This window comes from Myodes glareolus, chromosome 4 (genome assembly GCF_982192425.1).
Source record: "Myodes glareolus chromosome 4, mMyoGla1.1, whole genome shotgun sequence".
Lineage (NCBI taxonomy): Eukaryota > Metazoa > Chordata > Mammalia > Rodentia > Cricetidae > Myodes > Myodes glareolus.
In genome coordinates, this window is record NC_142029.1 from 68100222 (window position 1) to 68114701 (window position 14480).

Consider the following 14480-nt stretch of genomic DNA (forward strand, 5'->3'; position numbering starts at 1 on the left):
AAATCCAGGGTTCCAAGTTCCTTTAACTGTTTTACTGCTACACTAACCCAACCCCAGCCAGTTTCAAGCACATTTTACAGGTCACTGCTGCTGCCTAAGCCAAGACCAACCTACAAAGCACTCCTAGAACAACTCCTAAAGCACCTGCACCAACCTCTGGGACTTCACCATTGGTACCAGCTTTCTTAAATCAAGAACACTTGTCAACTCTTCTGGATAAAGGACTCCTGCCAACTAAAATCTGGTTTCAACTGCTATTATGTCTCATCCCATGGCTAGCTTCATTTCACAGGGCCAGTAATAACAATCTTTTTTTCTCGTAGTCACTTCTCTTCACATCTCCCTCAAAAAGCAGCTGCCTGAGGACTATAGCAAACCAGATGCTGCCCAAACCACACCTTTAGCTGAGCGTGAGCGGTTCAAATTTCAGCTCTCCCTTTCCCCTCTCGCATGTGGTCCCAAGCCTGCAAGAAGTAGTCAGACTTGAGTCTACACCCCTTTATCCAAAGAGAGCCTAAAATGTTGGTCATAAATATTACCCCAACTTCCTGCCACCCCTATATCCAAAGAGTCTGGAATGTGATGTTTAGTTGGGAGCATCACCCCAGTCCCTGGAATCTATCCTACACCCTGCCCTGGGAGTTGCATTGGTCTGTACTCCTAATCCCTGCTTGCCATGTCCTGACCCCTCTTTGGGGGAGAATCAAGACCACTCACACAGGGTATTTAAGCGGGTACCCAGAGGAGGAACACATAGTCCCGGGTTTTCCAAGTGCTCCCCAGTTTTCTGTCCCTCCTGGCATGCTCTTGTCTACCCGAGAGTGCTGCATTCAATAAAACATGGGCATTTTAATTTGGTTTGATTTGACCTGATTGGATTTCTTTGCATCGGCAGAGCGGCTCATCTTCGGATTTTTCCTAACACATTGGTCCTCATGTCTGTTTTTTTTATGCTAATACCAGGCTGTTTTCAATACTGTAGGTCTGTAGAAGAGTTTGAACTCATGGATTGTGATGCCTCGAGAAGTTCCTTTATTGTACAGGATTGTTTTGGCTATTCTGGGTTTTTTATTTTTCTGTATAAAATTGAGTATTGTTCTTTTGAGGTCTGTGAATATTTTGCTGGGGTTTTCATAAGCACTGTATTGAATCTGTAGATTGCTTTTGGTAAGATTGCCATTTTTGCTATATTAATTCTATTTACGCAACAGCATGGGAGACCTTTCCATTTTCTGGTATCTTCTTCAATTTCTTTCTTCAAAGATTTAAAGTTCTTCAGTACCATAAGAGAGATGTATGTGGATCTAATCTACATGTAAAGTAGAAAAAGACAAGATCTCCTAAGTAAATTGGGACCATGGGTACCATTTGAGAAGGTAGAAGTGGAACGAAGAAGAAGCGAGGGAAGTGGAGAAAAATATACAGCTCAATAAAAACAACAACAACAAAAAAACCACTAAAAATATTTGAAACCAAAAAAAAAAGAAATAGAAAACACAGTTTTATATGATTTTTTTATTCCGATGACATCAATATTAATAGGAATCATTCATCATTCAGCCCCTTAATGATTTTCTTCAACTTCTCTCAAGGCATGGTTTGGTGGTTGGTTGATAGAATTATCTTTATTCTGTGAGTGACTATAATATAATAAAAAAGAAATAGAGGCTATTTCAGATTTAATATCTTAACCCAAACATCTGTACTTAGTATTTTGAAATATTGATTTTTTTATCTTCTTTTCAAACAAGTAGAATCTTCAGCCCAAAGTGGAACATGGAGGTCCTGCTTGTTTGTATTTCCCTCCTGCCCAGTTTCCACAGCTGTTTAGCCCAAAAGAAAATCACACAGAGATCTCTATAAGTTATAAAGCTGATTGGCCCATTAGGTCAGGCTACTATTGGAGCTTATATTAACCCATTGTTCTGATCTATGTTAGCCATGTGTCTCAGTACCTTTTTCAGTGGGGCAGATCACATCCTGCTTTTTCAGAGTCTGGGCAGGAATAGGAGGAATCAGCTTCCTCCTTCCCAGAATTCTCCTGTTCTCATTGCATCACCTCTACTTCCTGTCTTGTTTTACCGCCTTTACTTCCTGCCTGGCCAATCAGTGTTTATTTAAAACATGGTTGACAGAATACACACAATTCTCCAGCATAAAATGTCCATCTCCATCTCTTCTGATTGATTTTAGTTTGAAGTCGATTTTGTTAAATATTAGAATGGCCACACCCGCTTGTTTCTTAGGTCCATTTGCTTGGAAAACCTTTGCCCAACCCTTTACCCTGAGTAGGTGTCTGTCTTTGTGGTTGAGGTGTGTTTCTTGTAAACAGCAGAATGTTGGATCCTATTTTCATATCCAATCTCTAAGTCTGTGCCTTTTTATAGGTGAATTGAGTCCATTGATATTCAGTGATATTAATGACCAGTGGTTGTTGACTCCGGTTTTTTTTTGGGGGGGGGGGTAGTAGAGTGTATGTGTTTCCCTTCTTTGAGTTGTGCTTGTGAAGGGTCGCTAGCTGTCTGAGTTATTGTAGGCGGTGCTGGCAATGTTGGATTCCTTGGGTTATGATTTTCCTTCTAATACTCTCTGTAAGGCTGGATTTGTAGCTACATATTGTTTAAATTTGTTTTTATCCCAGAATATTTTATTTTCTCCATTGATAGTGAATGATAGCTTGGCTGGGTATAGTAGTCTGGGCTTGCATCCATGGTCTCTTAGTTTCTGCAGTACCTCTATCCAGGACCTTCTAGCTTTCATGGTTTCCATAGAGAAGTCTGGTGTAAGTCTGATAGGTTTACCTTTATAAGTTACTTGACCTTTTTCCTTTGCAGCTCTTAATACTCTTTCTTTAATCTGAATGCTTTGTGTTTTGATTATTATATGGTGAGGGGATTTTTTTTTTGATCCAGTCTATTTGGTGTTCTGTACGCTTCTTGAACCTTCATAGGAATATCGTTCTTTAGGTTGGGAAAGTTTTCTTCTATTATTTTGTTGAATATATTTTCTGAACCTTTGATCTGCAATTCTTCTCCTTCTTCTACCCCTATTATTCTTAGATTTGTTTTTTTTTTTATTATGTCCCAGATTTCCTGAATGTTTTGTGATGAGAATTTGTTGGATTTGCTGTTTTCTTTGGTCAGAGCATTTATTTTCTCTATGGTGTCTTCATAGTCTGAGATTCGTTCTTCTATCTCTTGTATTCTATTGGTTATGCTTGCTTCTGAAGTCTCTGTTTGTTTACCTCGATTATCCATATCTAGGTGGCCCTCAGTTTGTGTTTTCTTCATTGCCTCCATTTCAGTTTTCAATTCTTGAACTGTTTCCACTACCTGTTTGATTGTTTTTTCTTGGTTTTCCAGGGTGTCATTTATGGATTTACTCATTTCTTCAAACCTTTTGTTATATTTCTCTTCCATTTCTTTATTCATTTCTTCAATCTTTTTGTTATACTTCTCTTCCAGTTCTTTAAGTGAGTTATTCATACCCTGTTTAAGGGACTCTATTGTTTTCATAATGACACTGTTTTCCACTTGTTCCAGAACAGGGTGTTCAAGTCCGCCTGTAGTAAAATCGCTGGGATCTGGTGTTTTCATGTTGTTTTTCAGATTGTAGGAGGAATTCTTGCCTTGGCGTCTGCCCATCTCTTCCTTCAACTGTTCTCTAGTGAATTTTCTGGTACTGGGTCAGGTTCACCCCTCTGCTGAATCTTCTGCTAGATGATCAGCGCCCCTTGCTGGCCAGGATTCTTGCTGAGCTGATGCAGGGCCTACCTTTCCACCCCTGGCAGGCAGGCTTTTAAAACACAGCCACTCCCTCCTGCTGGGAGGGAGCCCAATCCCAGCCTGCAAGCCAGCTGAGCTGGGTGTTTTGATGGCCCCGAGGAGGAGGAAGGGAGGAATAAAGGAAAGGGTTCCTGGATGAGAGGTGGGATGGGCTAGGAGGCAAGAGGGCTTAGCCCCTGCAGAGTGGCCAGGGAGTCAAGGGGGACGGGGATATCTGAGCTCCTCATTGTCGGGCTTCTGCAGTGGGTCAGAGCAAACTAACCCCAATGATGAATCAGCTGCGAGATCTGGAGAAGTTTCTCTTTTTTTGCCACAATTCTATGGCTTTTTACCAAAGTAAGTATATGGTTGTTCAAATAACAGCATTTCCCTGCCTCCATTAAACTGGTATATTTTTATGAATGATTTCTGACAGTTGGACACAAGAAGTGACAAGAGATAAGAGATCAGGCAGAAACTGGAATCAAGAGAGAATTGGACAGGTAGCATCCTTAAGGTCTGTGAAGAGCACTACGAGTGGCAAAGAAAACTTGCCACAGTAGGAAAAAAAATAAAAAGAAGGACTGGAGGGATTCACACTGAGTCCCACTTCCTTTAAAATTATCTTGATTATTATGAAACTTTTAACACTGCATTTAATTGTTCCCTATGCTCAGAGGGCTTAGGCTCCCTGAGACTTGGGATAGACTGGGGATGAGACTCCACAGGGACCTAGATACCATTGAAATTCTAAGGAAGTAAGATGATTATACTTCCACTAAGACATTACTCCAAGTGCCAGCAGACATGCAGCACCCTCTTGGTGTGATTCTCAATGAAGAGCACCTGGGATCTGAAGCTGCAGAATAGACACCCAATTCTATGGGAAAGGACAAATTTGGAATGAAGTTCTCACAACTCAACTGAAGAATCTGCCGATAGAAGAAAGGGAAATCTGTCTTTCTTTGTTGAGTCATTCATGATTCCTTATGCATGTAAGTGCCTACTGCTTCTCTTCCTGTTTCTCTCATTAGTGGCATAGTGTCTGTGGAGGCTACCTACTCCTATACTACCTACTCCTATACCTTTTCCCATTTTCTGTTTCAAATACCATGTCTGGAAATGTGACCTTTATTATTCCTTGCCAGTTAATTCAACATTGGTTGTGTTCCAAGAATCATAAAGTGTCCTATGAATAAAAATTTTTTGGATGTGTTTTTTGTGCAGAGAAAATAATAATCATGAGAAAAAAATAAATAAAAGATATTCCCCCGAAGAATGAAGGCATTTTTTGAATGGCTCACTTTTTCTGATATGTTCCTACAGCATGATTTTTCTAAAAGTTGCATGACAGTCTCATTTTGTCATGGCCACAACCTACTTCTCTGAATGATGCCATTTGGACTTAGTGAGTACTGCCTTCATGTAGCTATTTTCCTCAAATCTCTATCACAAATTTGCCCAAAATAATTATACTCATAGTTAATGACTGAATAACATCATACTGTGTATTAATTTTTTCCAAATCAATTATCATATACAATCGTTATAGGAATTTTGTGAAGCTGCTATTGTCTGTTAGACAAAGCCAAGCACAATGTGGTCCCTACTCTATACCAAGCACAATTATGACAACATTCCATGTGTTCACTGAGCAGATGTGGGGCAATATTGTACAAGCCACATATTTCTACATTATATGGTGGCCAGGCTCTCAAGACATAGTTAACACCTGGAGTGGTTATGTAGCTTCCAGAAAGGCTGTGGCTAGCCTAACAATAGGGTCAGGATATGCTAATATCATTCAGCTCCTTTCTTTGTAATTATGGAGATTGCCTGGGAGGAGGTGTTAATTCAAGCTACATGACAGAGCAGCCATAGTTGCTGATATTACTTAGTCCTGCTACCCTGGAAGCAGAATGCTAATGAACTTCCCCCTCAGTTTACCTTTTGACACAAAAACTGTTTTGATAATAAATGTGGGTGATCTTCAGAATCTGTATGTACCCCGAAACTCCCTTCTGAATTTGCCATGTGAACTGTGTCTCAATTATTCCCATGCCCCCATGCTGGTCTGGAGAGATAATTTATGTTGGGATAACCAAGACAAGCAGACATAATGAAGACTAAGAAACAAAAGAAAATATTCTACTGGCATTGGAGGAACTGTGATAGTTTTACCCTACTTTTTGCCATTATTAAGCATGTTCCCTTAATCTTGTAAACCACTGGATAATAAAATTTAACTGGCTAGATAAGATTGAGGTTACTACTGGGAGAATTTTTTTCAATTTTTTTAATGATAAGAAACTGACTTTCCCAGTTTATGAATTATCAGCTCTTAGTCCTATCAATAGAAACATACCTGGAAGGTGGGTCCTTGTATCTATAGACCAAGTCCTATGAGTGTGCCATTGCCGTCTCATTACAGTATCCTGAGTACAGTAGAATTTGACTGTAAACTTCCAGGAAAACTGCATGTACCTCTGTAATGGGTGAAAACATATACTGTCAATTAGTTGTTACTCTTTTTGTTGTGTTTTGTTTTCTTTTCCAAAACAGGGATTTTTTTATGTAACAACACTGGCTGTCCTGGAACCCTCCTTGTAAACCAAGCTGGCATCAAACTAACCCTGCTTTCTGAGTGCTGGGATTTAAAGTATGTCCCAGTATGAGTCTTGAGACCATTCATCTATGATATCTACTACAGTAGATAGTGATGTGTAGAAAAAGGGTATATACATTAATCTTTAGTATTTATAAAATAGCTTTTGACATAGAAAAATTTAACTTTTATTATTATAGTACATTTGTCTGTTTTCTGTGTAAGTATGCCTATGTGATGATACATGACTGGCACAGCATTCTTTTTTTATTCATTCAAAAATTTACACGTCTTCTCCTCCCATTCTCCTCCGGCTGCCCCATTCACCCTCCTCCCCCATCTCCCTCCTTAAGAGAGGGTTGGGAACCCTGCCCTGTGGGGAAGTCAAAGACCCACCCCCTACATTCAGGCATAGGAAGCTGTGGCACAAAATTCTTGTGGAAATCACACCACAGTTTGAATGTCACTTCTTTCTACCATGTGAGACCTGGGGATTTATTTCAGGTCCTCAGACCTAGTGTCAATTGTCCTGAACCTCTGAGCTACTTCATTGGCTCCAAACTATCTTCAAATGGTGAAAATCATTTCAGGCTGCAATGAGATGAATTTCATGAGCTATGTCTCATAGGTTTCCTTGTTGGGAAGTTTATTGTTTCTGGCAATCAGATTTGTTCTGCTTTTGAGGAGGCAGCACTATGAGTCATGTATTAACTCCCCTTGAGCAGCACTGATCAGATGTACTGCATATTTTTTATTTGCACTCTGTTTTGAGTGGTTTGGAAATGAACTCACACATGGACAATGAATGATGCAGATAACCCTTAAATCAGGGTTTTCAACCATTTCTATTGTATATGTATGTTTTCACCTTTAAAAAATTAGTCTTTGATAGAGTTCAAGAACACGTTATAAAGACTTCTCATTACTCTATTGAGAGTTCATATGTTCAGGTAAATAACAAGCCATGCATTACAACAGTGCCCTCTAAGATATCTTTCTTTGTTGCTGGAGATAGAACTTAAATTCTTACAAATGCTAGGCAAGAGCTTTCTCCCTGAGCTGTACTCCAGTCCCACAAGAGTATTTCTACTTGCCTTGATTGAGGAAGTAAACAGCGATGGCTGAGCATCTGCAGACCTTAGAAGTCTTGTTATTGCAGTACCTTGTTTGGTCTAATAGCAAAATAACACAATGTAATACTATCATCCTTTCAGAGACTAGAAACTGGAGGCGTACAAAAGGCACAAATTTGGTAAGTCGGATCCAACACAGAGAAATAACTTAAACACCTTCTGTTTTCTTATCTCATTTCTCTCTTATTCTCCTCTGCCAGAAGAGAACAAAGAAAATTTTCTACCACTCTCAAAGTTATTTTTTGAATATTTTTATACTTAAAATTCACAGCACCCAGGAACAGGGTATTTTATGAGTTGAATGGACATTTACTGAGAAACTGATGTACTAAACACAATTAGAAGAACAAGCTACAGTTTCATGTGTAGTTTCTCAAATAATGCTATTCTACCTACAAAATATTACTTAAATTTATTCTTTATGTATTCACAGTTCAAATGTCATATATCACACCCCAAACTTTTCAGTACCATGCTTTTATATATGTTTGCCTAGGAATGTGTTCATCTACTAAATACTTAAATGTCAATTATTTGATGTGCACTGTCTCCATTAAACTCCATTGCAGTTGGTCTGAAGTCTTCCAGGAGACTGTGCAGAGAGATCCATAGCATGGAGCCCCCCAGTGGCCATTGTGAACTCGCTTCTACAGTTAGGAACAATTGACCTCAAGTGTAGGTGAAGTTCTGTCACAGATATAGAGGATTAAAGGAAACAAAAAGGAAGAAAACTGACTTCTTTCCAACAAATACCACAAAAGAACATTAATCTGAAAGAACTTGATAGGATGAACATTATCAAATGGCAATAGGAAAATAAACCAATTGAACTGATAAAATATGTATGTCATATTAGGTATTCCATGACAAAGACACATTACATAAGCCAAGTATCTAAGGCTATACACATCATGGTATATAATTCTGTACTAATTGGGTAGTTTTACACTGCAAATTTCACACTCTTTGTTACCAAAAATATTCAATAACAAAACTTTCCCATTTTTCCTTTGAACAACGAACTCCATTTTCTTTCCTTAATTCTTTATTCTAAATTATTATGTGTGTTTTTATTAAAAAATGTGAGACAGTTGTCAACAATTATGAAGCTGTCATTGAATGTGTATACATACTTATGTTTGAGTCATATACATTTCATTTTGTTATATATGCTTCACTCTCTGTGATTAATGCTGCAGTACCCAGGACTATTCACTCCAGGAGCATGGACTCTGTTCCATCAGAATCTCTTCTGTTTAAATGGAAGGAAGTGCTTTTAATATTCCAATATTTAGAAGACAAATGCACCGATCAGTAACCACTAAATATGAAAAAAGAAAGATCAACCAAATTGAGCATAAAGTTAATAATTAGGACGGTTATAATGGGACAGTTTCCATACACTCGGTGAGTACAAACTGCAGATCATAGAGGTGAAGCTGTAGATAGAAGCATCACCTGGGCTTCCATGGTTCACAAGGACCTGTCCATGAGAGCGCAGAGACAGACAGCCACAACGAAATCCCAGGAAAGATGACCGATTCTCGACAGTTTAATTCCCTCTGTTGATTGAGAGAAAACAACACAGAGCTGGACTGTTTTTTTTTACAGGAGCAGGAGGAGGGGAAAATCACAATCTTTTTCTCTGACAAAGCTGTGGTGCTCAAGTCCATATTTGATAAATGTATGGGGGTGTTTGATGAGTGCTTTGAATAACTCTGCAAATACTTTGAAAAATAACCAGAAACTTGAGCTTTGAGGTCATTCATGTTATGCAAATGATTAAGGACATTCAGCATGATTTCTGTTTGACCCTGAGACATGTTTTCTGAGACATTCCTTATTTGGCAGTGTTAAATTTTACTTAGCTCTGCATTAGTAATCCGGAATGAATATAGTGTCTTCAAATAAGGGAATATGAGTATACTTTACTTATTCCAATGTATTTCTTGAAAAATATCTAATATTCAATTTCAACCTTATCTGTAGTTAGTAGACATTTCTAAGAAAGCTAATATTTAAATTTAATATTCATAGTTCTTCTTTAAAAAATCATTACATTAGTATGTGTGCATGTGTGTCTGTGTGGCACTGCGTGTTTATCAATGTGTAGTTTCCCTTTTGAAGTATGCAGAGAAGTAATGAAGTCATAGAATACAAAGGTTGACATTTTCCTGCAGTAGTGAACTAATGGGCTCTCTCTCCAGTGAATCTCTTAGAAAAGCCAACTTGCTGCTTTTTCCTTTGGTTAACCCTGTTCCCAATGTGAGGCCTCCAGACACAGCAGGCAAACTTCGTCTAAAAGACCCTAACCAGATGTGCGCTTGCTACTCGTGCTGAAATGTGAATTAATCAAGCACTTACTCTGCATGATGTATCCAGTCTTGGACACTGTTGGATATTATTTCATAATAATGAACAGAACATGAGACCATTTTAGATTTTAGCAAGAATAATACTGGTATAGTAGTTTTGATTTAATTGTAATGACTCTATTTCCTTGTTTTTGGATTTAGCTGAAACTTGTTTGTACCAAGACTACCTTTAAAGATAATGAGGAACTACACACTACTCAATGAATTTGTTCTATTGGGAATACCTCAGACACAAGGACTGGAGACTCTACTCTTTGTTGTGTTCTTATTCATCTATTTCTTCACCTTGCTTGGAAATTCACTCATTTTTACTGCAATTGTTTCTTCGTCTACCCTTCATACTCCCATGTATTTCTTCTTGGGACTTTTATCCATTTTTGACATGCTATTCCCATCAGTAACCTGTCCCAAGATGCTACTTTATCTCTCTGGCCAGAGCCCAGTCATCTCTTACAAAGGCTGTGCTGCCCAGCTCTTCTTCTATCACCTCCTGGGTTCTACTGAAGGTTGCCTCTATTCTGTGATGGCTTATGATCGCTATGTTGCCATCTGTCACCCACTGAGATACATGCTCATCATGAAACATGGAGTGTGTGTGAGCTTGGTAACAATAGCTTGTTCAGTGGGGTTTCTTCATGCCACCATCCTGACCTCTTTTACCTTTCATTTAGTCTATTGTGCATCTAATCAAGTGGACTATTTCTTCTGTGACCTTCCTGCAGTTTTGCCTTTGGCTTGCTCTGATAGCACACTGGCTCAGAAGGTGGGTTCCATTAATGTTGGCTTTCTGGCTCTGATTCTTCTCTTCAGTGTGTGTGTCTCTTATGCACACATTGGGATTGCCATTCTGAGAATCCGTTCAGCAGAGGGCAGGCAGAAAGCATTCTCCACCTGCAGTGCCCACCTCACTGCCATCCTCTGTGCCTATGGACCTGTCATCATCATCTACCTGCAGCGCACTCCAAACCCCCTACTTGGTGCTGTGGTGCAAATATTAAATAATATTGTCTCACCCATGCTGAACTCTTTAATCTATTCACTGAGGAACAAGGAAGTGAAGAGGTCCTTGAGGAAAGTTTTCCAGAATGTATTGCTTGGTGTTCAGAAACAAATTTGGACACAATAATGATATTTCAAACTCTCTTTTTAAACTTTCTCCAGAAGCAAATGGGGATAATCATAGAGACTCACAGTCAAACCTTATGCTGAGAGTGAAAGATTTAAAATACTCAACCCTAGACAGGATGTCTCCATCAAATCCTGTCCTTTAGGGTCAAGGAACTCCAAGAAACAAAAGACAAAATGAATGTTAAGAGCCATAGGAAATGAACAATACCAAGGCAACAATAACCTCTAAATTAACATTAACAAAGCTTCTTTGAACTCACATAGAATGAAGCACCAAGCACAGTGTCACGATGGGTGTGAACCAGGTCTTTTGTGTATAATCTGGCTTCCATTTTATTTTTTTTCCTGAAACTCCTAAGTGTGAACCAGTTGACCTCTGTTTTTTGAGCCTTGTTTTTTGTTCTTTTTCTTGTGTTTGTATGTTTTTTTCTAATTCCAAAGTGTTAGTTGTTGTTTTATTGTAATCTATTTTGTTCTATTACTAAAAAAAAGAAATGATCTTACGATTTTACTACAGTAAAATAGTAGTAAAAGGTCAAATACTCTGCCCCAAATTACATTAAATTCCTTGTAAATTTAAATTAAATTTGTCTTTTAGATTAATTTCTGTTTTCATACAATACAGCAATTTTATTTTCACTCCTGATTATAAACCTGTTAAAGAATATAATTATCAAAGATGTAGAGATGTCAAAGGACAGCAAAATCTCCAAAGAAAGCACTCTCTTCCTATAATGCTTTGTCTCTTACTATACATGTTCAATTCTTTGACTTTATATAAGGGAAATGAATAAATAAACACACAATAGACTAGCTGAATGCATTGGTATGCCTGTAACTCTATGTTTTTCTGACTCTACAATCCCTGAGTCTTCCTAAGTAACACTTTAGCCAACTCCACAGGTAGCTAGTCCTGTTAAGTAACTCTATAGCCAACTATAGAGGTAACTAGACCTGACCTCTGAGCAAGAAATCCAGGGGGTTCACAATCACAGAGAACCTGACAACAAAGGAGACACTAAGAGAAACATAAATGGATCCACAAAGGAAGGAGAAAAAGATAAGATCTCCCTAAGTAAATTGGGAGTATGGGGATCATGGAACAGAATAGAAAGAGAGAGGGGAGAAAGCCAGGGAGTAGGGGAAAACGTATAGAACAATAAAAATAATATAAAAAAGATAAAAAGAAATCCAGGGTCATAGTAAAAAAACTAGATTTCCTCTATCTATAATCCTCAACCCACATGTCTCCTGGTTGAAGATTGGAGACAGCTGTGACCTTATTGATCCCTTCCCAGTGTCAAATAAATCTCACTTCACACTTCTGCTTTTCTTAGAACGGAACTGCTCTCCTTTTCTGGTCCCACACACTTCAGTTTCCCTATTTCACAAGAAGAGTGTAAGATGTTTATAGGACATGATACTTATAAGGCATCTCTGTGATGCCCTTTTCATGACTATCATCTCTATACTTATATATACCAGTCCTATAAAATATACCATTTATATGGTATATTAAAGACAAAGAACTTTACCATTTCTTTGTCAGAGTTCTCAGTTTAAAAACCTCAAATAACGGATATAGAATCTCATATGAATTAGCATTATGGCTATCAAACACTCACCTTGTTAGATAAGATACTCCTGTTCCTAATTGTCCTCCCTTCCTGGAGCTACCCTTCATGCTTTCTGTGGTGTGCCTTAACACAGCTCATTACCTTGCCAGAGAATTCATAATATTAGTGAATTGTTCACAGAACAACTGATAATAAGTGCTGCAAATAGGTCTTGGATATACACCGACCTCACTGCTAATTCTATTTTAACCCCTTCATTTTTCCACCTTGTAGAATGAGCAGCTAGTATCTGGTCCCTGCCACCAACTATTGATGGTTGAACCTGGTCAGGGCCCAAGTTCAAATTCTCCTTTCTTCATACTGTGTTCTAAGCTTGATGCTGTCACAACTAGGAACAACAGGGTTTTTTGTTTTCTTCTCTTTTGTTTTGTTTTCAAAGCATGGTGATAGTGTTACAGCCTAGAGCACAATTGGTGTTTTCAGAGCATGGCTATTTAAGATTTCATCCTAGTTTTGTCATTTTTAAAATCTCAACTGTGAGTCTCTTTCCCCCTACCCTCTGGGGCCACAAGATCTTCCCAGAGCTGCTCCCTTGCACGCTGGGCCTGGGAAGTGGGCTCAGGCCGGCAGGGGCATTTCCTTTGCTTTGAGAGCCTGCCTGAGGACAGGTAAGCTCTGTCTCAGCTCAGCCACACTCCTGGCCAGCAAGAGACAGTAATCTTCTAGCAGACATCCATTGGAGGAGGGGTGAGTTTTCTCCTGTCCCGACGGCTTTGGCTAGGAGGAATTCAGACTTTCCCCGCCCCCCTCGACTTTCTGGTCACCAGGCAGAGGCGGGCCCTCCCTGCGGAGCTCTCCCGAATCCTGTCCTAGCCTTTATCCAGGTACACCTTCCTCTCTTCCGCCCTACCCTCTGGGGCCACAAGATCTCCCCAGAGCTGCTCCCTTGCACACTGGGCCTGGGCTGTGGGCTCAGGCCGGCAGGGGCAGTTCATTTGCTTTGAGAGCCTGCCTGAGGACAGGTAAGTTCTATCTCAGCTCAGCCACACTCCTGGTCAGCAAGAGACAGTAGTCTTCTAGCAGTCATCCATTGGAGGAGGGGTGAGTTTGCTACTGGCCCGAGGGCTTTGGCTAGGAGGAATTCAGACTTTCCCCGCCCCCCTCGACTTTCTGATCACCAGGCAGAGGAGGCTCCTCCCTGCAGAGCTCTCCCGAATCCTGTCCCAGTCTTTATCCAGGCACACCTTCCTCTCTTCCCCCCTTCCCTCTGGGGCCACAAGATCTCCCCAGAGGAGCTCCCTTGCAGCACTGGGCCGGGGCTGTGAGTGCAACTCGGCAGGAGGGAGTGCCTGTGTTTCAATAGACTACCTGCCAAAAGGTAGACCTTCTGTCAGTGAAGTCCCTGCCCAACAAGGGAACCTGACCTGGTACCAGAGGTTCCAATAGAGAGCATTTGAAGGAAGAGATGGGCAGACGCCAAGGCAAGAACTCCTCCAACAATCTAAAAACCAACATGAAAACACCAGATATCAATGACCCTACAATAGAAGGTCTTGAACCTCTTAATTCAGAAGAAGCAGACAAAAATGCCATTATGAAAGAAATAGAGTCCCTTAAACAGGATATGAATAACTCCCTTAAAGAACTGGATGAGAAGTACAACAAAAAGATTGAAGAAATGAGTAAAGAAATGGATGAGAAATATAACAAAAAGTTCGAAGAAATGAGTAAATCCATGAATGATACACTGGGAAACCAAGAAAAAAAAATCAAACAGGTAATGGAAACAGTTCAAGAATTGAAAACTGAAATGGAGTCAATGAAGAAAACACAAAACGAGGGCCGGCTGGATATGGAAAATCTAGGTAAACGAACAGAGATTACAGAATCAAGCATAA

General features: G+C 39.6%; 1 protein-coding gene across 1 annotated transcript; it reads left to right on the forward strand.

The window, feature by feature from the left end:
- The first annotated feature begins 10055 nt into the window (after nucleotides 1-10055).
- On the forward strand, nucleotides 10056-11003 carry LOC146894449 (olfactory receptor 10N1). The gene has a single exon (XM_085688583.2). It carries the CDS (start codon nucleotides 10056-10058, stop codon nucleotides 11001-11003), a length of 948 nt encoding a protein of 315 aa, XP_085544709.2.
- Nucleotides 11004-14480: the final 3477 nt, after the last annotated feature.